This window comes from Castor canadensis, chromosome 5, assembly GCF_047511655.1.
Source record: "Castor canadensis chromosome 5, mCasCan1.hap1v2, whole genome shotgun sequence".
In the NCBI taxonomy this organism is placed as follows: Eukaryota; Metazoa; Chordata; class Mammalia; order Rodentia; family Castoridae; genus Castor; species Castor canadensis.
Genome location: NC_133390.1, coordinates 138,893,193 through 138,916,950, shown reverse-complemented (window position 1 = coordinate 138,916,950; position 23,758 = coordinate 138,893,193). Strand labels below are relative to the sequence as shown.

Here is a 23,758-nt window from a genome sequence, read left to right as displayed (position 1 = left end):
AGCAGTGTTGATGGCTGCATAATTTTGAGTGCACTTAATACCACTGAAGATGATAAATTTTACATTATATGTATATCATCACAATAAAAGCCCTTAGGAAAAGAAAAAACAAAATTTGAACAGACCTAGATCAAACAAAGACATTGGATTAGTGAATTTTTGCTTTGTTTTATTTATTTCTTTGGGGTGGATGGAGAAAAGATGTAAAAAGTTTGTTTCTTGCTTCAAAGAGTATTCCCCAAGAGTGGGGATACATTACAATGAACCTGAATGAACTCTGTCATGGACATACTCTTTTCTCCTGGCTTTCTTGACAATTTGAATGCAAGATAATATAAATATGTTTTTTTCTGAAATCCAGTGCACTCATTTTGAAAATGAGTTTTCCTTGTGTTCTTGTTCACATATGAAAGGAACTGACAGTTTGACTTCAAAAATGAATTTAAAAGAATCTGAAATTTAACTTGTCTTTGATTTGGTCTGAACCAATTACTTAGCAGCCATTTAGCAATAATGGCCTCTAAATATCCAAATTAGGGATGGGGGTGTTGTTCAAGAGCTAAAGCACTTATCTATGCAGAGTTCATGCAAAAAAAACAAAACTCAACGTATCTGCAATTAATTAATGGACTATTAATTCCAAGAACTATGACACCAGAAAGGGAATGAGGGAACAATCATAAGTCTGGATGCCAAGTTCAGAGTACAATATCATAATCTCCTTTTGTATTATCCGTAAATGAAGTAGACAGTGGAATAATGTTAAATAAAAAATGCATACAGAACTCGTATTTTTTCACTAAATTTGTCACCTGTTTTAGTTCAATAAAATGCTCATAAGCAAAATAACCACTTAAGATGGAAGACTACTTTGACTGTTGCCATTCAGAACTTCTTGAGAACAAAGCAATGACCACTGATCAACTTCTCTGGTTGAAACTTAATTGTCTGTCTTGGAACTGGTTATTTTGTAAGTTGGAAGTTTATGTTATGCCTTGAAATTCAAAGCCAGAAGTCAAATCATAGAAAGCCAGAAATGTCATCAATACATCTAGACAGAGGTTTGCTTATAGTTTTTAGTATCCAAAACCTTATTTGCCACACATGGCACAGATGCCCTTTTTTGTTTTTCCTGAAGATTATTTTACTTACTAGCATATAATAGTTGTATAGGGGGAATACATTATGACATTTACATGTGTGCTTATAATATATCTTTTTTTTCTTTTATTATTCATATGTGCATACAAGGCTTGGGTCATTTCTCCCCCCTGCCCCCAACCACTGCCTTACCACTCACTCCCCCTCACCCCCTCAGTACCTAGCAGAAACTATTTTGCCCCTATTTCTAATTTTGTTATAGAGAGAGTATAAGCCATAATAGGAAGGAACAAGGATTTTTGCTGGTTGAGATAAGGATAGCTATACAGGGGATTGGAATTTTGATGGGAATTGCATTAAACATGTAGATTACTTTGGGGAGTATCGACATTTTTACTATGTTGAGTCTACCAATCCATGAGCATGGGAGATCTCTCCACTTTCTATATTCTTCCTCAATCTCTTTCTTCAGAAGTGTATAGTTTTCCTTGTAGAGGTCTTTCACATCTTTTGTTAGGTTTACACCTAGGTATTTGATTTTTTTTGAGGCTATTGTAAATGGAATTGTTTTCATACATTCTTTTTCCGTTTGCTCATTGTTAGTGTATAGAAATGCTAATGATTTTTCTATGTTGATTTTATCCTGCTACCTTGCTGTAGCTATTGATGATGTCTAGAAGCTTCTGAGTAGAGTTTTTTGGGTTTTAAGGTATAGGATCATGTCGTCTGCAAATAGGGATATTTTGACAGTTTCTTTACCTATTTGTATTCCTTTTATTCCTTCTTCTTGCCTAATTGCTCTGGCTAGGAATTCCAGTACTATGTTGAATAGGAGTGGAGATAGTGGGCATCCTTGTCTGGTTCCTGATTTTAGAGGGAATGGTTTCAGTTTTTCTCCATTAAGTATAATGCTGGCTGTAGGTTTGTCACATATAGCTTTTATAATGTTAAGGTACTTTCCTTCTATTCCTAGTTTTCTTAGAGCTTTTATCATGAAATGGTGTTGGATCTTATCAAAGGCTTTTTCTGCATCTATTGAGATGATCAAGTGGTTTTTTTTCTTTGCTTCTGTTAATGTGGTTTATTACGTTTATTGATTTTCGTATGTTGAACCACCCCTGCATCCGTGGGATGAAGGCTACTTGGTCGTGATGAATAATCTTTTTGATGTGTTGCTGAATTCGGTTTGCCATTATTTTGTTGAGGATTTTTGCATCAATGTTCATTAAGGAGATTGGCCTATAGTTCTCCTTTTTGGAGGTGTCTTTGCCTGGTTTTGGGATAAGTGTAATACTGGCTTCATAAATGTGTTAGGCAGTTTTCCTTCCCTTTCTATTTCATGGAACAGTTTAAGGAGGGTTGGTATCAGTTCTTCTTTAAAGGTCTGATAGAATTCAGCAGAGAATCCATCAGGTCCTGGACTTTTCTTTTTGGGGAGACTCTTGATTGCTGCTTCAATTTCATTTTGTGTTATAGATCTATTCAGGTGATTAATTTCCTCTTGGTTCAGTTTTAGATGATCATATGTATCTAGAAATCTGTCCATTTCATTAAAATTTTCAAATTTATTTGAATAAAGTTTCTCAAAGTAGTCTCTGATGATTTCCTGGACTTCCATGGTGTTTGTTGTTATCTCCCCTTTTGCATTCCTGATTCTACTAATTTGGGTTTTTTCTCTCCTCATTTCAGTCAGGTTTGCCAGGGGTCTATCGATCTTGTTTATTTTTTCAAAGAACCAACTTTTTGTTTCATTAATTCTTTGTATGGTTTTTTTGGTCTCTATTTCATTGATTTCAGCTCTTATTTTTATTATTTCTTTCCTTCTATTTTTTTTGGGATTTGCTTGTTCTTGTTTTTCTAGGAGTTTGAGATGTATCATTAGGTCATTGATTTGGGATCTTTCAGTATTTTTAATATATGTACTCATGGCTATAAACTTTCCTCTCAGGACTGCCTTTGCTGTGTCCCATAGGTTCCGGTAGGTTGTGTTTTCATTTTCATTGACTTCCAGGAACTTTTTAATTTCCTCTTTTATTTCATCAATGATCCATTCTTCATTAAGTAATGAGTTATTTAGTTTCCAGCTGTTTGCATGGTTTTTGTCTTTACTTTTGTTGTTGAGTTCTACTTTTACTGCATAGTATGCATACAGATAGTATGCACGGTATAATTTCTATTTTCTTGTATTTGCTGAGACTTGCTTTGTGCCCTAGAATATGATCTATTTTGGAGAAGGTTCCATGGGCTGCTGAGAAGAATGTATATTGTGTAGAAGTTGGATGAAATGTTCTGTAGACATCTACTAGGTCCATTTGATCTATTGCATATTTTAGATCTTGGATTTATTGATTTTTTTGTTTGGATGACCTATCTATTGACGATAATGGGGTGTTAAAGTCTCCCACAACCACTGTATTGGCGTTTTTATATGCTTTTAGGTCTTTCAGGGTATGTTTGATGAAACTGGGTGCGTTGACATTGGGTGCGTACAGGTTGATAATTATTATTTCCTTTTGGTCTATTTCCCCTTTTATTAGTATGGAATGTCCTTCTTTATCTTGTTTGATCAATGTAGGTTTGAAGTCTACTTTGTCAGAGATAAGTATTGCTACTCCTGCCTGTTTTCGGGGGCCATTGGCTTGGTAAATCTTCTTCCAGCCTTTCATCCTTAGCCTATGCTTATTTCTGTTGGTGAGATGAGTCTCCTGTAAGCAACAAATTGTTGGATCTTCCTTTTTAATCCATTTCATATAATATATCTTAATTAGATGCACCCCCTCCATCATTCTCCTTCATTCACCCTCTTCTTAGAGCAATTTCTTTTTTTAAAAATTTTATTTATCTTTATTTTTCTACCCTGCCCTACTCCCCCACCCTTCCCCCCCTCCCCTCCTCAGTTTCAGGCAGGTCCCGTTCTGCCCTTATCACTGATTTTGTTGAAGAAAAGACATAAGCATAATAAGAAAGACAAAGCATTTTTGCTAGTTGAGTTAAGGATAGCTATACAGAGAGATTCCTACCTTTGCTTTCGTGTATACACACATGTGTTACAACCCATAATGATTCAACTCTAACTGATCTTTACCTTGGTTCCTGATCCCCTGCTCATGATAACTTGTCATTTTAAGGTTTCTGTATTAGTTCCTCTAGAGTGGGGACATCAAACGCTTTCATGTTTTGGGTTTTCTACCTATTCCTATATCTCCTGTATGTGCTCTCCCCTTTTCTTGTGATCCAAGTCCAACCACATTGCTGCATTTGCCCTAGATCTAAAGTCTGTATATGAGGGAGAACATACGATTTTTGGTCTTCTGAGCCTGGCTGAACTCGCTCAGAATGATGTTCTCCAATTCCATCCATTTACCTGCAAATGATAAGATTTCATTCTTCTTCATGGCTGAGTAGAATTTCATTGTGTACAAGTACCACATTTTCTTGATCCATTCATCAGTAGTGGGGCATCTTGGTTGTTTCCGTAACTTCGCTATTGTGAACAGTACTGCAATAAACATGGGTATGCAGGTGCCTTTGGAGTAGTCTGTGTTGCATTCCTTTGGGTATATCCCCAAGAGTGGGATTGCTGGATCATATGGCAGATATATGTTTAGATTTTTAAGAAAAGCCTCCAAACTTTTTTCTAGAGTGGTTGCACCAGTTGCATTCCCACCAGCAGTGTAAGAGTGTTCCTTTTTCCCCACATCCTTGCTAACACCTGTTGTTTGTGGTGTTTTTGATGATGGCTATTCTAACAGGGGTGAGGTGGAATCTTAGTGTGGTTTTGATTTGCATTTCCTTTATGGCTAGAGATGGTGACCATTTTTTCATGTGTCTTTTGGCCTTTTGAATTTCTTCTTTTGAGAAAGTTCTGTTTAGTTCAGTTGCCCATTTCTTTATTGGTTCATTGATTTTGGGAGAGTTTAGTTTCTTAAGTTCCCTGTGTATTCTGGTTTTCAGTGCTTTATCTGATGTATAGCTGGCAAATATTTTCTCCCACTCTGTGGGTGGTCTCTTCAGTTTAGAGAACATTTCTTTTGTTGTACAGAATCTTTTTAATTTTATGAAGTCCCATTTATTCATCCTTTGTCTTAGTTGCTGGGCTGCTGGGGTTCTATTGAGGAAGTCTTTGCCTATACCTATTTGTTCCAGAGTGTTTCCTGCTCCTTCCTGTAGTAACTTCAGAGTTTCAGGTCTGATATTTAGGTCCTTGATCCATTTTGAGTTGATACTAGTACAGGGTGATAGACATGGATCTAGTTTCAGTTTCTTGCAGATGGGTAACCACTTTTCCCAGCAACATTTGTTGAAGAGGCTGTCTTTTCTCCATCGTATATTTTTGACACCTTCGTCAAAAACGAGGTGGGTATAGTTGTGTGGGTTCATATCTGGGTCCTCTATTCTGTTCCACTGGTCTTCATGTCTGTTTTTGTGCCAGTACCATGCTGTTTTTATTGCTCTTGCTTTGTAATATAGTTTGCAGTCAGGTATTGTGATACCTCCAGCATTGCTCTTTTTGCTGAGTATTGCCTTGGCTATTCCTGGTCTCTTTTGTTTCCAAATGAACTTTGAGGTAGATTTTTCAATCTCAGTGATGAAAGTCATTGGGATTTTGATGGGAATTGCATTAAACATGTAGATTGCTTTTGGTAGTATAGCCATTTTTACTATGTTGATTCTACCAATCCATAAGCATAGGAGATCTTTCTATCTTCTGTAGTCTTCCTTGATCCCTTTCTTCAGGAGTTTGTAATTCTCCTTGTAGAGGTCATTCACATCCTTTTTTAAATTTACTCCTAGGTATTTGATTTTTTTTGAGGCTATTATGAATGGCATTGTTTCCATGTGTCCCTTCTTAGTTTGTTCATTGTTGGTCTATAGAAAAGCTAATGATTTTTGTTGGTTGATTTTGTATCCTGCCACCTTACTGTAGCTGTTTATGGTGTCTAAGAGTTTTTTGGGTAGAGTTTTTTGGGTCTTTAAGTTATAGGATCATATCGTCTGCAAATAAGGATATTTTGACAGTTTCTTTACCTATTTGTATTCCTTTTATTTCTTCTTCTTGCCTAATTGCTCTGGCTAGGAATTCCAGTACTATGTTGAATAGGAGTGGGGAGAGTGGGCACCCTTGTCTCCTTCCTGATTTTAGGGGGAATGGTTTCAGTTCTTCACCGTTAAGTATGATGTTGGCTGTGGGTTTGTCATATATAGCCTTTACAATGTTGAAGTACATTCCTTCTATTCCTAATTTTCTTAGAGCTTTTATCATGAAGTGGTGTTGGATCTTCTCGAAGGCTTTTTCTCCATCTATTGAGATGATCAACTGGTTTTTGTCTTTGCTTCTACTGATGTGCTGTATTACATTTATAGATTTGCGTATGTTGAACCACCCCTGCATCTCTGCGATGAAGCCAACTTGGTTGTGGTGAATGATCTTTCTGATGTGTTATTGGATTCGGTTTGCCATTATTTTATTAAGGATTTTTGCATCGATGTTCATTAGGGAAATTGGTCTGTAGTTCTCCTTTTTGGAGGTGTCTTTGTCTGGTTTTGGGATGAGAGTAATATTGGCTTCATAAAATGAGTTAGGCAGTGTTCCTTCCCATTCTATTTCATGGAACATTTTAAGGAGGGTTGGTATTAGTTTTCTTTAAATGTCTGATAGAATTCAGCAGTGAATCCATCAGGTCGTGGACTTTTCTTTTTTGGGAGGCTGTTGATGGAAGCTTCAATTTCTTTTTGTGTTATAGATCTATTCAGGTGATTAATATCCTCTTGGTTCAGTTTTAGGTGGTTGCAAGTTTCTAAAAATCTGTCCATTTCTTTGAGATTTTCAAATTTATTAGAGTATAGGCTCTCAAAGTGGTCTCTGATGATTTCCGTGGTGTTTGTTGTTATCTCCCTTTTTGAATTTCTGATTTTACTGATTTGGGTTTTTTCTCTCTGCATTTTAGTCAGGTTTCCCAAGGGTCTGTAAATCTTACTTATTTTTTCAAAGAACCAGCTTTTTGTTTCATTGATTCTTTGTATAGTTTTTTTTGTTTGTTTCTATTTCATTGATTTCAGCTTTTATCTTAATTATTTCTTTCCTTCTGCTTGTTTTGGGATTTGCTTGTTTTGTTTTTCTAGGAGTTTCAGTTGTAGTGTTAGGTCATTGATTTGAGATCTTTCTGTCCTTTTGATATATGCACTCATGGCTATAAACTTTCCTCTTAGGACTGCCTTTGCTGTGTCCCATAGATTCTGGTAGGTCGTGTTTTCATTTTCATTAACTTCCAGGAGCCTTTTAATTTCCTCTTTTATTTCATCAGTGACCCGTTCATCATTGAGTAATGTCTTGTTCAGCTTCCAATTGTTTGTGTGTTTTTTACTGCTGTTTTGTTGTTGATTTCTAGTTTTAATGCATTGTGGTCAGACAGAATGCATAGGATTATTTCTATTTTCTTATATTTGCTGAGGCTTGCTTTGTGCCCTAAGATATCAATTTTGGAAAAGGTTCCATGGGCTGCTGAGAAGAATGTATATTGTGCAGAAGTTGGATGAAATATTCTGTAGACATCAGCTAGGTCCATTTGATCTATGGTGTGATTTAGTTCTAGGATTTCTTTATTGATTTTTTGTTTGGATAACCTATCTATTGGTGATAGGGGGGTATTAAAGTCTCCCACTACCACTGTGTTGGAGTTTATATGTTTTGAGATCCTTCAGAGTATATTTGATGAAATTGGGTGCATTGACATTGGGTGCATATAGGTTGATAATTTTTATTTCCTTTTGGTGTATTTCCCCTTTTATTAGTATGGAATGTCCTTCTTTATCTCGTTTGATCAATGTAGGTTTGAAGTCTACTTTGTCTGAGATAAGTATTGCTACCCCTGACTGTTTTCAGGGACCATTGGCTTGGTAAATCTTCTTCCAGCCTTTCACTCTCAGGAAGTGCTTATTTCTGTCAATGAGGTGGGTCTCCTGTAGACAGCAGATTGTTGGATCTTCCTTTTTAATCCAGTTCGCCAGAAGGTGTCTTTTGATGGGGGAATTTAGTCCATTAACATTCAGTGTTAGTATTGATAAATACGTGGTGATTCCTGTCATGTAGTTGTCTTTGTTGAGTAAGGGTTTGATTGTGTTCAGTTGAATCAGTGTTACTCTTTGCTTTCTTGCCTTTTTTTCTCCTGTGGTTTGGTTTTGCCTGCCCTTTCATAGTTTTGTTTGCTTTCATTTTCTGTGTGCAGAATTTCTTGGAGAATCTTTTGTAGTGGTGGCTTGGTGGTCATATATTGTTTTAGTTTCTGCTTATCATGGAAGACTTTTATTGTTCCATCTATTTTGAATGATAGTTTTGCTGGGTAGAGTATACTAGGATTTTAGTTATTTTCATTCAGTGCCCAGATCTCACCCCAAGCTCTTCTTGCTTTTAATGTTTCTGTTGAGAAGTCCGCTGTGATTTTGATGGATTTACCTTTGTATGTTATTTGTTTTTTCTCTCTTACAGCCTTCAATATTCTTTCTCTAGTCTCTGTACTTGTTGTTTTAATGATAATGTGTCAGGGGGTAGTTCTATTTTGGTCAGGTCTGCTTGGTGTTTTGGAGGCCTCCTGTACCTGAATGGGCATAGTTTTCTCTAGATTTGGGAAGTTTTCTGTTATTATTTTGTTGAATATATTATGCATTCCTTTTGCTTGCACCTCTTCTCCTTCTTCAATGCCCATTATTCTCAGGTTTGGTCTTTTGATGGAGTCAGTGAGTTCTTGCATTTTCTTTTCACAGGTCTTGAGTTGTTTAACTAATAGTTCTTCAGTTTTTCTTTTAATTGCCATTTCATCTTCAAGTCCTGAGATTCTGTCTTCTGTTTGTTCTATTCTGCTGGAATGGTCTTCCATTTTGTTTTGTATTTCTGTTTCATCTTTTTTCTGAGATTTTCCATATTATGGGTTACTTCCTCTTTAATATTGTCAATTTTTTACCTTAATTCATTTATCTCTTTGTTTGTGGTGGTCTCAGTTTCAGTTTGGCATTTATTTAGATCTTCTATGATTTCATTTGTTTTTGTGTTTTCTCATATTCTTTACTTTCGTCCTCTTGGAATTTCTTGAGTGCCTCCTGAATGTTTTTTTGACCATGTCTAGTAACATCTCTATGAAATTCTCATTAATTACTTGTAGGATTTCTTCTTTCAGAGTGTTCTTGTGGGCTTCATTGGGTTCCTTGGTATAGTTTATCTTTGTTTTGTTGGTGTCTGGGTCTGGGTATCCTTTTTCTTCATTTCACTCTAAATCCTGTAGTACTTTATTTTTTGGGGTGTGGGGAGTGGTTTCCTTCCCTTTTTTGCCTTCCCGTATTTCCACTAGGTAATGTTTCTATCCCTGAACTATGTGTAATTTAGTATTGGCTGGGTAACAATATTGATACTAACAAAACCAAAAAAGAAGGATAAAAAAGAAAGAGAGATGGAAGGATAAAAGGAATAGAGTAGTGAGGAAAAGAGAAAAAAAGAAAATGGTAGAGATGGTGGATGATCAAATAGTAAACCAGGCAGCAAATCCCTTAAAGAAGGGAAAAAATTAAAATTAAAAAAAAAAAATCACCAGTTCTTGAACAGTAGAATTGCAGTCTTAGTTTTTCTGATGCTAGTTCTTTAGCATCCAGACCTGTCTGTGTGTGTCTCTTAGGTAAGTTTGGAGCCTTCCTGTGGCAAGTGCACAGTGGGTGAGGTCCCACCGGCCTTTGGGTGGAGGCCTTTAGCTAAGGTGAGGTAGCAGGCCTTTGGAGCGTGAGCCTGGCGTGCCTGAAGGGCGCAGGCCAGCGGAGTGGAGAACCTGCGTGTCTATGGATCCCGGGCTTGACAGGCTTGGGGGGCGTGGTCCAGCAGAACAGAGGTCGTGCATGTGTGGGTCCCTGGCTTGGCAGGCCTTAGGGGCACAGGCTTGCGGAGTGAATATTGTGCAGGGCTGTGCCAGCCTTGGAGTGGTGGCCCAGCAGAAGGGAGATGGTGCATGTTTGTATCTCCAGTGAAGCAGGCCTTGGGGGCGTGGCCTGGTGGAGATCGTAAATGTCTGTGGATCCCTGGCCTTAAGGGCTTGTCCCATGGAGATCCTGCGGTTCTGAGGGGTGGGAGTTTGGGGTAGCACAGCCCTGGTTGGGCAAAGGAGCAGGGCTGGAGAATCAGAGATCCCACGTTGTATGGAACAGCGGCTCCAGCGGCCAAAGGGGCGGGGCTTGGCGTGCAGCACCTGCTATTCTTTAGTATATGGTGGCGTGGAGAGGCCTCCTACGAGCTAGGGGTTCAGAGTGCTGATGTTTCAGCTCTCCCTGGTGTTTTACCCCGATCAAGCAAGTCTTCAACTTCTTATCAAAGTCCCTGGATAAGAGGTCAGAAAGTCTGTGGCTGTGTTCTGGTTGCCATCTTGGATTCTCTTCTCTTAGAGAAATTTCAACAGGTTTCAATGTTCTATTTTCACACATGTATACAAAATACATCCAGCATATTCACCCTCCTTCACCCTCTCCATTTACCCTCTCACTGATACCCATCTCTGGACAGTGCCTGTTTTATCTTCCTGCCCTTTGTTTATTTAAATGTATATCAATTACTCCAAGTTTGCTTCACCTTGGTGTTTCAGACATTTGTATGTCGTACTTTAATCACATTATCCCCTCAATTAGTTACTATTTACTTCCCTTTTCTCTATTGCCTTGCTCCCCATTATTCAACAACTTACAGTGATGTCCATGTGTGGGCACAGCCCTGGTAATAACAACCTGGTTGGTGTACAGAAATTTAACAAATTCTACAAGTGAAGAACTTACTGCTTTCATCATTCAGCTTTCTTCCACCACTTTCTATTGTATTTCTTGCACTATCTTCCATGTATCTGGAGTGATAAGAGTACCAAGTTTCTTTTCACATTTTCAGCTGCAGAAGCAGCAGCAGCTGAAAACATCAACATGACAGCCTGAGAAGGATTCCCTTTTTTAAAAGGTCTCATATGGTAGTAAAGGTCTCAAGAGTCATGGAGATGATAACAGGGCACACTGAGACACCTCCAAGCATGTAGTAAGGAAGTCAGGTTTGCCCTGACAGATATAAGGTAAAGTCCTTTACCTACTCTGTTGTGTGGTTTGGGGGAGAAAATAACCTGCCTGCTCATATCATCCTCCTTAGAGCCGAGAGGGAAATAACTCCCAAACCTCTTTACACAAGCCAAGCACACTGAGACAGGGCACATGCTTGTTCTCACAATCCTGCTACTTGTCCACTTACAACACTGGTCACCCACAAAGACCCACCAGCCACTAACAACATAACACTGAACACAAGACCACATCTGGCAGTCACATACACGTATGTTTGAATATGTCCATGAATAAGCACTCTAGTTATTAACTCTGGGGAGTGGGTGGGGAAATGAATGGGAGTTCTGGGGATGAAACTTCTATTACCTGTCCACTTGAATATTTTTTGGTTACTGTGGATTCCTGTATTGTGTGAAATAGAAACAGATAACAAATTATAATTTACATATATTTCCTATTAAAACTAGAGTTTCTGTCCATGTGAGGTGAGCAAACTCATTTTCCCTGAGTAAGAAAGGAGTCTTTCCAAGAAATATTGATATTAAACCTTCACTGAGTGAGAGAAATGGACACATTAAGGCACTTGGTCTATTAAGGCAAATGCCAAATACTGTCTCTTTCAAAAGAAAGAAGGAAAGAGGGTGAAGATAGAGAGGAAGGACACAATGGAAGGAGGAAGAGGGAGGGTAGAGAAGGGCATAAAAACACAGACAGCAGAGATAGGATGAACAGGGAAGAAGAGGCTAAGAGGAGTAAAGAGGGTTAGAAAGGGAATTTAGGGGAGGAGGAGGCAAAGCAGAGAACATGTAGTAAACTCCAGTTTAAAACATGTTAAACTGGGTGCGTATCCTAACAGAAAACTTCTCAAAGAAAGATGTGTGTGTTGTAAGACTTGTGTCCAATTCAATCTTCCTTAATCTATAGATGATCAATGTATTTAACAGCTTTCCCTGAATAAATGTACCCAGTGAGATGGCTCTTCAACACGGGAGGAAAGGAGCTAAAGGAAGTGAAGGAAGAGGGCACAGGAGCCCACACACTCTCCTTTTGGCTACTCTGACTGAGCATTACTCCCCCAAGACTTCTCCTTTCCTGAGATGAAACAAGCAAGTTTCTGGACCTGAGTTCTTCCATGGGGAAATGTCTGTACCCTTTTATGTATCTTAATCAAATGCAGAAGATGAACAGAGGAAGGATCATTTTTGTCCATGTTTTCTATGTAAAAGAAGCCTTCAAGAAGTTATGAATGTTTTGAGAGACTGGAGTGTTAAGGAACAATCAAGACTTCAATTTTGTAGTTGGTCATGGAGGAGCAAAAATCTGAGTCAGAGGTACTTAAATGAGGGAAAAAGGCTGGGATTACCTGTAAAGGTAAGTGGGAGAAAAGTGAAAAAATGATGTGGTATCCACTCCAGACTTACTTTTGAGGCACCATGCCTAGGACTCCTGATGCTGGGGCTCTGGCTGCCAGTTAGGGACACCACTGTCACTGTATCACAGCCAGAGGATGTCCCACCACCTCCAAGAGAAGTCTGTTTCATACTGCAGTGTTTGCGCTCCTAGTATCCTAGTAACATGGAACTTGGAATTCAGAGACCTCTAGCTTTATCCCCACAGAAGATAGGTTCTGAGACATTTAAGCACAGGCAACTTGTGAGTTAAGAAGGAATGTGTGGATGTTCTGGAAAGCAACCACTGTGAGCACCATTTTAAGTAAAAATATACTATATTACACATGTCTTAAAGGATTTCAATTCACGCAAGTTCTTAAACAACATTTTCTAATCAGTATCTTTATGCCATTTTGGGCATCTCACTAGAATAGTTTTCAAAGAAAAATCATATTAGAGTGATCTAACTTGTTCCAGGCACTTTTTTGTCACTATAGCATAATGTCAAGATTCTTGTTCTTGGGCTGGGAAGAGTAGTAGAGTGTTTGCCTAGCATCCATGAGGCCCTGGGTTACATACCCAGCACTGCCAAAAAGAGGCAGTGAAGAAGAACAAAATGTTATCATTTGCTGGTAAATGAATGGAATTGGAGAACATCATTCTGAGTGAGGTTAGCCTGGCCCAAAAGACCAAAAATCATATGTTCTCCCTCATATGAGGACATTAGATCAAGGGCAAACACAAGGGGATTGAACTTTGATCACAAGATAAAAGCGAGAGTACACAAGGGAGATATGAGGATAGGTAAGACACCTAAAAAATTAGATAGCATTTGTTGCCCTCAATGCAGAGAAACTAAAGCAGATACCTTAAAAGCAACAGAGGCCAATAGGGGAAGGGGACCAGGAACTAGAGAAAAGGTTAGATCAAAAAGAATTAACCTAGAAGGTAACACACATGCACAGGAAATTAATGTGAGTCAACTCCCTGTATAGCTATCCTTATCTCAACTAGCAAAAACTCTTGGTCCTTCCAATTATTGCTTATATTCTCTCTTCAACAAAATTAGAGATAAGGGCAAAATAGTTTCTGCTGGGTATCGAGGGGGTGGGGAGGAGAAGGAGGGGGTGGAGTGGGTGGTAAGGGAGGGGGTGGGGGCAGGGGGGAGAAATGACCCAAGCATTGTATGCACATATGAATAAAAAAATTTTTAAAAAAATCACAAACACCAACTCTTCACCTCAGAAACATGAGATTACCACCATAATATGTGATGTCTATAATATTAACAATAGCTACTACCTAAGGAACGTTTACTATGCAACAGTTTAATAAATCCTTTATATTACATTTAAAAAAAAAAGAATCTGCTCCACTTATTCCTTGTGTAATGTCCCTAAATTCCCAAGGAAACTATTTTTAAAAAATTTAACATGGCATACTGTCCTCAATATGTGTTCTAAAAAAGAGTTTGTTTTGAAAAGTGAAAGAATGTGTGAATGAAATTATTAAGACAAATCATAAAGACAAGTGTAGAAATGCAGAACAGTGCTAGTGGCTGTCTTCCCAGAATTAAAACTGTGCTAGCCACTATGAAAACTGAGAGCCCCAATAGTCATTCCACACACAAGAAATCTGATGCCTAACAAATGTTTGGAAACATCTAATAAATTAATATTTTATGTGTTTTCTTATTTATATTTACAGCAAATCTGACACAAGAAGACTTCTGTCCTCAGACACCTTCTGTGGTCCTTGGTGGCATGCCTGATATGCTGTAATGACCCTGCTACCATCTTAACCAACTTCAAACTTCTCATGAGTTTGGACACTGGTATGGTCACTCCCAAACTTCTGGAAACTAGGGAATAAATATGAAGAGTTAAGGAACAAAGGCTTTGGTTTTTCCTAGATGTGCTTTCTTTTCCTTCTGTCTAGCTTGTGATCTGGTCTGTGGGATCAGATCTGGGCAAACCTATGTCTTGTGTATATGACTCAAGGTTCTGCATAGGCAGAGCTACAAATCCTGGGTTGGGCTGAATGTGAGTCACTGTGGGGATTATTCTGGAGCTCAGGGAAGACAGAGAGCCTGAGGAAGAAGCTCCTACATGCCTGCTGAGGAGCTTGGCTTTCCTGACAAATGGAGGGAAACCACAGAAGCATTCTAAGAGGTCACTGTCATGATCACCCTTGTGTGGAACACTCTGACAGCCCCAAAAGCTTGGAGATGAGGAAAGCCAAGATGGGAAGGTCTGTGTGATTTCTTGGCTAAGCCAAGTGGTTTCAGGAAGGAAAAAAGGAAAGAAGCTGGGGACAATTTAGGAGATGAAATCCATGGGGCTTGGTGACTGGAGGGAGAAGGGAGAGCTGAGCTGCCTCTTGAGGAGGAGTCTTGGGCATGTTGGGTGCTACCAGCTGAGACAGAGAACGAGTTATAGAATAGAGATTCAACACCAGGACTTGCCTGTTGACACAGCATAGCGGGATGTGTCACTCAGTTTTTCATTACTGTGACATTACCTGTGACATTAAAGAAGGAAAGGTTTATTTTGGCTTACAATTTCCAAGGTTTCGTTCCAAGGTTGGCTGGCTCCAGTGCTTTGTTCCTGTGGTGAGGTAGAATATAATGGTGTCAGGAGCATGTAGCAGAGGAGGCTGCTCATCACCTGCAGGCCAGGGAGCAGGGTGGAGGAGGGGCAAGGGATAAAATATGCCCTTCAATATCATATACCCTCCAAGAGTATGCTCCCGGTAACCTAGTTCCTTCAACTAGGCCCTGTCTCCTAAAGTTTCCACCATCACTCGGTAGTGATACTACCTGTGGACCAAGCCTTCAACACATGAGTCTTGGGGGACATTTCAAATCCAAACCATAATACAGGATAAGCCTCGCTGTGGGTGATTCCTCTTTTAAAACCTGACCTCTTTCCAAAATTTCTAAAAGCTCTCAATAGCTTTATACTGTCTTGATCTGTTTTCTGTTGTTATAGCAAAATACCTGAAACTAGATCATTGATAACATGAAGGCCTGTTTAGCTCATGTTTCTGAAGGCTGTGAAGTCCAAGAGCACGGTACTGGTATCTGGCGAGGGCCTTCTTGTTAAACCATAATATGACAGAAGGCACCACATGGTGAGACACAGCAAGTGTGCTAGCTTGGGTCTCTCTCCCTCTTCTTATAAAACCACGAGTGCCAGCCTGGGGCTGCCATCCTCATGGCCTCATCTGTAATCTTTAATTACTTCCCAAGGGCTTCACCAATACACAAACTTTTGAGAACACATTTAAATCATAGCATATTTTACAATATTTCCAATAATAAATGCACCCCAACTGATGTACCTTCAGTACATGCCCTTGACTCAATGGGATGAAATCAGGTAACAGGCAAGAATTGTACTCAACCCACAGCCTCCGTATGTCATGGTCTCTAAGTAACCTCCTGCACAAAAAAAGTTACATGCTTGTACAAGAGTACAACGATTTGGGGCAGGGGGGTGGAGAACAAAACACAAGTTAATAAAATTCCACTGTGCTCTTTGCTCTCCGCCCTAGAGAATGGAGAAATCTGGGAATGTGATGTTGAATGGGCTAGCGTCTGCAAAGATCATCAAAATGGCTCAAAGGCGGAAGCCACAGACTATAGGCATCCTTCAATTACATGTGAAGTAATTGTATGCTCTTCTTTCAAAACTTTTAATGTGAAATATAAAGAGCATGGGGAGAGGTATGAGAAATAATTTCTAGCTTTTTTTTTTCCTTTCTCCTTTTATTTTATCATCTCAATTTTCAGCTTTTGTTAGACCTCAGATAGACCTCTCCACCACTTATATAGTCCTGTGTCTGGGTGCTCACTGTGTAGATCAGTGGTAGAGCACATGGAAGGCCCTGGGTTTGATCCCTAGCACAAGAAAATTCATAAATCATATTTTCTGTGGTCTGAATGTTTGTGTACCTACTCCCCCCCCAATTCATGTTGAAATCTAATCCCTAATGTGGTATATAAGGGGGGGTGCTTTATTTGATGATTAGGTCATGAGGGCTCCACCCTCATAAATAAGATCAGTGCTCTTATGAAAGGCACATAGGGAGCTTCTTTGCCCTCCCTTCGTGTGAGGACACACCAAGAAATCACCATCTATGAGGAATGGACTTTCAGGCACCAAATATGTCAGTGTCTTGATTTTAGAATTTCCCAGCCTCCAGAATTGTGAGCAGTAAATTTCTCTTTATTACCCAGTCTAAGGTACTTTGTCCTAGCAATACAAAACAGACTAAGACAATATTGTATCAATCCAAATAAAGGGAGGAGTGATGGTCAAAGCCACATGCAATACTACAATGTGGCTGAAAGGACAGAGGTACCTGAACCTATCTATAGTTTTAACTTGTGCGTCCTTCTAGAGATCCTCATGATACACTGGACAGAAGACAAACACAGATTGATAGATGCGTGCATCTGTGTCCCTCTCCCAAGGTCACGGCAAATCCTCATGCACAAGGATCATGTTCTATTTCACTAGTTTTCCCTCAAAGGAATAGACATCCACTAAATGCTCACTAATAGCTTTAAATTGGATTGCTTCCGTTTCCTTGTAAAGCCAACCCCAATTTAAAGGAATTCAAAGGAAGAAGAGCATAGAAGAAGTAGATGAGGCCAGGCACAGTAACACACACTGTAGTCCCAGCGACTTGAGAGGCTGAGGCAGAAGGATCCTGAGTTCAAGGCCAGCCTGGGCTACATAGTGAGACCCTGTCTCAATACCCCACACCCCCAAAAAAGCAGCGGGTGAGATGATCTGCTCTTTCACAGCATGTAACATATTTATTGGTACATAGATTTAAATCAGGATAACATTTTTTACAAGGAAATAGATTTTAATATATTATTCAACAAAAATAGCTATGTAAAATAGTCTATGCACAGAGACCTTGAGAACACTGACACTATGGGTGTGATATTTCATCTGTTTTTCTTTACTTATTTGAATTTTCTACATTGTTTTAATTTCTTACACTAAACATGAAAATTTTTATGAAAACAATTGTTTCAACAGGATAAATAGTAAATAATCTAGTCTGTCAAACTGTGATGAGGCCTAAGCGTCTTATCTTGACTATAAATGTGTCCAAGAGGCAAGACATAATTACAATATTACCCACCTCACAGCACATAAACCCACATAACCAGGATATTATTTGAATTTTTAAATAGTTATTTTGAAAAGTTAACATCCAACTATTTTCTACTTTACTAGCATAAGTATTTTTGTCTACAACCTTATATCAGAACTATCAGATAAAAAATAAATGCCTTTCAAATGTAACAGCCAAGACACATCTGCTGCAAAGCCTTCCTTTTGGCACAATAATAATTTGCCCATACCAAAAAAAAAATCACAAGATGAATGTTCTCAACAACATTCCTGAGAAACCACTATTGTCAGGAAATAAAATTAAGACATTTACAGTATATGAGCAGGCAAGTACAACATTGTATTAGTCAGCTTTCTACCACTATAACAAAATACCTAACATAATCAACTTATAATGAGAAATGTTTTATTTTGGCTTACAGTTTTGAGGTTCCAGCCTATGATAAGTTGGCCCTATTGCTTTGGGCCTGTGGCAAGGCAGCACATCATGGCAGAACCAAACCACTTACCTTATCACTGGGAAGCAAAAGAGAGTTGAAGATGGGGCACAGGATCCCACAAGTCTCTTCAAGGACATGCCCCCATTTAATAGAAGTCTTCCCACTTGGCCACACATCTTAAAAGTTCTACCACCCCCAACAGTGCCACCCTGGGAACCAAGTTTTAATGCATAGGCCTTTGGAGGACACTTAAGATGCAAACTATAACAAACATGGGCTGGTTACTTCTGTTTGAGGGAAATTAGAGGCATTCTAGGATAGAGAGGGGAAGCACCTGATTTGGTCTGTGGCGAGAGGTGATGGAGAGGAATAGGAACAGAAGCCACATGAGCAAAGGCTCAGTGCCGAGAGCATGTACCCAGGCAACCTTTTTGGAGAGCAGCGAGAAGAAACAGGTGTGATTTATTCTTGAAACTCCTCTACTCTCATTTGTCCTCATGTGTGAAGTTCACAATGTTCAACTCACAGAGATTAAATCACTTCTAAATAATAAGAAATTTCCAGGATTTTGTCAGGAATATAACATAGAAGCAAAATGTATGGTCTGGTCCATGTCTCTAAAGAGGCTTATCATGAAATGGCTCATCTGTGAATCCTGTTTCAACATGTTAACTTTGAGGATATGCAAGAGATAACCCAGCTGTTTGCTGTCTGTCTTGTGGACACCCCAGGTCAGCAGGATGGTGCAGCCTTGTTCCCAGCAGGGTATCCTATCCCATGATGGATAAGCTGGCTGAAATACTGCCTCCTGTTCTTACCCACTGTCTGCTGTAGATGAGATCATGGCCAGCTATAAAGACCACTGAAGGAGGGCAAAAGAACCTGAAGACTCACTCTACACAGCAAGGTCCCAGATTGTGGAAGCATCAAGATATAAGCTCAAGATTACAGAGTTCTGAGTCTTGGGAAGATTTTTCAGATGCACTGTTTGCTTTCTGCTAAGATAAGGAATGTATCACTCTACCAGAGTACAATATTCTTTTACGAATTATTAAATGAATCTGCAGAAGTCTCATTGTTATCTGAAGAAAAAAGGATGGAAGTATATATATATGCCCATATATTTTTATGTATAGTCCATATGTATATGTACATATATATTAGATAAATCTAATGCTATACCACCCCTGTAAAGGCACGGTGACCCTGGTGTCATTGATGCCTCTGAGGAGGGAAGTGGGGCTGTGGGGCGGGGATGGGAAGATACTCCATCCATTACATAATACTTTATATATATCTTTTAGCTTTGAACATGTGCAATTGTTATCTATTAAAAATAATTTTTTGGTAGTACTAGGTTTGAACTCAGGGCTGCATGCTTGCTAGGCAGGCACTCTACCACTTGAGTCACTCTCCCATCCCTTTTTTCTGTGCTGGGTATTTTCAAGATAGGGTCTTATGAACTGTTTGCCTTGGCTGGTCTTGAACCTCAGTCCTCCTCATTTTTGCCCAGGTAGCTAGGATTATAGGCATGAGCCACTGGCTCCTGGCTAAAAAAATAAATTTAAAACTAAAAACCAAATTAAAAAAAAACCCTAGCAATAAACCAATAAAAAGCATACATTAGGGTCACGATCCAAGGTGCACTGGGAGCCACCTATGTGGTATTGGAGGCTTACACAAAAAGAAGAAGAAGAACCTTATGAGTTCCTCTCAACCTCAATTCCTAATGTCAAATACACATTTAGAAATGAACAGAGAATAGCCAGAGCTGGGTAGTCTCTGTAAGCGAAACCTGTGGCTACCTCAGATCTAACAGTTGCCCTGGCTAGGGTTCTTGGGTTGGGCAAGTTGGTCCTCAATCCCTTGGCTGAACTTAGAGGCAAAGAGCGAGGTTATGAGGTCATCCCCTATTTCCAGAGCCATGTCATATGCTGTCTGGCCTCTTATATTCTTCTTTTGAATATCTGCGTTGCATCTGCGAAGGAAATGGAGAAAACAGGGGCTGTGAAGCACGTGGGCAAATGACCCTCATGGCCTGACTCTTCCCTTACACAAAGGCCAGCCTGGCACCTCCTGGCCCCACCTCCCCAGACCTGTCCCCAAGAAGCCACCATGACTTTAGTTCTCAGAGGTAACTCTACCCCTAGACCTTTTAAGGTGCTGTGTAATTTCAAAATATTCAATTGCCAATCATAGGCATTGGTTCCAGTTGCATCAAAGCTCTACAAGCAAGTATGTTTAATGAAAGCAGCAGGTTCATTATGCTTTGAAAAGCTCTCAGTGCCCTAGAGGGCACAGTGGGATGGTGACCCCCATTCACAGGGACAGCAGTTCAGGAACTGGATGGGGCCCCTCTAAAAGCATCACAGGTCAGTAGAGAGATCACTCAGATCACTCACTGTGGCCCTCTCAGTGCCCACCAGAGGCCAAGGTACATACCCCAGTAAAGTGGTGATGCTCTCCTTTCCTGCCAGGCCAAGGAGAGTTGCTTCGTGAAGAGCTGTGTTTCTGAACCTATTTGTGGTAGAAAAAATTCCCAGGTAAATCCTTAGTTAACATCATCAGGAAACAGAAAGGACAACATACCCAAGTGCCTGGGTTTTCCTCACTGGTCTTTAAAGTAACCTGAGAAAATCTCTTGAGTCTCCCTCTCTGTTCTTTCCCTTGGAAGAATATTGTGATGGGGAGGCAGGGGGAGCTTTGATAATAGATAGAAAGGGAAAAGTCTAGAAACACATTCATCTTTTTTCTTTTCATTTTTCAGAAGGTTACTGACAGCAACAGCTCAACTAGCCATGCTGCTAATTTACCTGCAGTTTAGCACACCAGAAATATCTGTTCTCTTGACATAAAGAAAAGACACAATGAAATGTGCACCATTTTTCATGTGGGAAACACATAAGGATGTTTATAGTTGATTTAATTAATGCTAAACATACTTTATTGATACATTTCCTGTGAGAGTTTATGAAGTACTTTGACACAGTCTCAACTTTAGACCTCTTGAATATTCCCTATGCTGATAAATTTTCAGTGATGAAGTTATTTTTGTGTGGGAGAAATGACTGTGATTTCAGTGATTTGTCTTATGTGATACGAAAACAAACACCAATTTTTAGAACCCAAAGGGCAAACCTGAGCAACCAGACTTTGCTGCAAGTCTGTAGCATACTTTGCTGCAATGACAGATTGCCTCTCGATCTTTTCCAGTCAGATTTGTTTTAGTGAGGGAGTAGTAGATAGCTGAAAAGGAGGATGTGGTGGTACCTGAACTACTGAAAGTCTACTGAGTAGAGGTGGCAGGAATGCGGGAAGGTGGGAGTCGCAACCAGAAATAGAGATGAGGTAAGCAATTGAAGGTGTGGATGTCCCAGCCCCAGCCTCTTCTCTTGACACTACTGACCCATCCCCGTCACCTGCAGATATAACTGCAGCCATAAGTTTACCTCAATAGAGAAAAAGTATGGTGTCCTCTTCTCTGATGAGGAGGAAGTTTCTGACATCCGTGGGGACTAGCCCAGAAGCAGCTCCCCCTACTCACAAAGCCCCCTCAGTTGACAAGCTCCACTTATATTCACAGAGTTCCCACTCAACCAGCCCAATCCCCAGCCTCAAATATGAACAGATAACAACAGATTACACATATCTGAGAAAAATATGTAGCATCAAAGAGAAAAACCAAGATACACAAATACAAGAAATTTAAAACATAAAACCCTAATTGGTACCCTAAGAATGATTTGAGACAATAATGGATGAAAATATTTTTATTCAATAATGAACAAAAGTAATGCACCAAAAGGTTATGCAAAAAAAATAATCAGAACAAAAAAAGAGCTCTTAGAAAGTAAAAATGTGAGGAGTGGGGGCATGGCTCACATCATACAGAGCTTGCCTAGCAAGTATGGAACCCTGATTTCAAACCCCAGTACCTCAAAAACAACAAACCAAACAAACAAACAAATCTTTCTCTTCTTCCTTTCAACTTTAACATGTTGACTTAGGTATGGATTTAAGATTTAAAAAAAAAAAAAAGCTACTGGATGTTTTCAATGTCCCCGGGACAGTGATTTCAAAAGAAAAAAAGACATAAAAAGTAAAATTAAAATTATTCAGCAGAAAGGGTGAACAATAAAGTGAGGAAAATCTGCAAAGTAGAGAGAAACACAGAAATAAAAATATGGGCAAAAGAAAAGAAAGAAAAAAAAGATACAGGGGATCAATTCAAGAGGTCTACCATCCAACTAACAATTCTAGAAAGGCAATAGGGGCAAAAAAGGGACAAAAATAACAAAGGGAGAATAGAAGAAATTTTTCCTGAGTTAAAGAAAAACATAATAGGAGAGTGGAACAGGGCCTGCCTAAGGAGGAGGGTTGGTTCCAGTGGGAGGGGGGAGGTGGTGGGGAAAGTGGGTAGGAGGGTGAAAACAGTGCAAAAAAATTGTACACATGCATGTAAATGCAATAATGATACTTGTTGTAACTATTCCATGAATGGGGATGGGGGGAGGAGAGAAGCAGTGGAGGGGGTAAATTAATGCCAAATGTACCCCCACCCAGCATAACAATAAAGGAAAAAAAAAGAAAGACATATTTTTAGACTAAAAAGAAAGACATAGTTTTAGACTAAAAGGACCAATGGAAAAATGTCATAATGAAGCCCATTATTTTGTACAATTAATATACACTAATAAAAAATAAATGAGGAGCTGGGAGTGGTAGCACACACTGCAATACCAGCACTCAGGAGGCTGAGGCAGGAGGATTTGCTATATAGCCTGGGCTATATAGTAAAACCTTGTCTCAAAAGTAAATAAGTAAGTAAGCAAAAATAAATAAATGGTCAACTGGTTGAATAAAATCAGCACATCTAAAAATATGCTTGTGCTGTTACTCCAGAGGCACCTGCACATCCATGTTTATTGCGGCACTATTCACAATAGCCAAGTTATGGAAACAGCCAAGATGCCCCAGCACAGACGAATGGATTAAGAAAATGTGGTATCTATACACAATGGAATTTTATGCAGCCATGAAGAAGAACGAAATGTTATCATTCGCTGGTAAATGGATGGAATTGGAGAACATCATTCTGAGTGAGGTTAGCCAGGCCCAAAAGACCAAAAATCGTATGTTCTCCCTCATATGTGGACATTAGATCAAGGGCAAACACAACAAGGGGATTGGACAATGAGCACATGATAAAAGCGAGAGCACACAAGGGAGGGTGAGGATAGGTAAGACACCTAAAAAACTAGCTAGCATTTGTTGCCCTTAATGCAGAGAAACTAAAGCAGATACCTTAAAGCAACTGAGGCCAATAGGAAAAGGGGACCAGGAACTAGAGAAAAGGTTAGATTAAAAAGAATTAACCTAGAAGGTAACACCCACGCACAGGAAATCAATGTGAGTCAATGCCCTGTATAGCTATCCTTACCTCAACCAGCAAAACCCCTTGTTCCTTCCTATTATTGCTTATACTCTCTCTACAACAAAATTAGAGATAAGGGCAAAATAGTTTCTGCTGGGTATTGAGCGGGGGAGCGGGAGGGGGTGGAGTGGGTGGTAAGGGAGGGGGTGGGGGCAGGGGGGAGAAATA

At 39.5% G+C, this 23,758-nt stretch overlaps 2 protein-coding genes across 4 annotated transcripts in view; one reads left to right on the top strand and one right to left on the bottom strand.

The window, feature by feature from the left end:
• Positions 1-14,454, top strand: part of Znf133 (zinc finger protein 133) — a 60,054-nt gene extending 45,600 nt beyond the window's left edge. For both annotated transcript variants that reach the window (XR_012448156.1, XR_012448157.1), the window contains 2 exons: positions 12,114-12,540; positions 14,268-14,454. The gene's annotated coding sequence lies outside the window, so the exon portion shown is untranslated. The remainder of the gene's footprint in view (positions 1-12,113; positions 12,541-14,267) is intronic.
• Positions 14,455-17,360: 2,906 nt separating this feature from the next.
• Positions 17,361-23,758, bottom strand: part of Dzank1 (double zinc ribbon and ankyrin repeat domains 1) — a 106,739-nt gene continuing 100,341 nt past the window's right edge. For both annotated transcript variants that reach the window (XM_074074254.1, XM_074074255.1), the window contains 2 exons: positions 20,599-20,673; positions 17,361-20,134 (listed from right to left, as the gene is read on the bottom strand). In XM_074074254.1, coding sequence (XP_073930355.1) covers positions 19,969-20,134; positions 20,599-20,673 — 241 coding nt within the window. In that variant the 3' untranslated portion in view covers positions 17,361-19,968. The remainder of the gene's footprint in view (positions 20,135-20,598; positions 20,674-23,758) is intronic.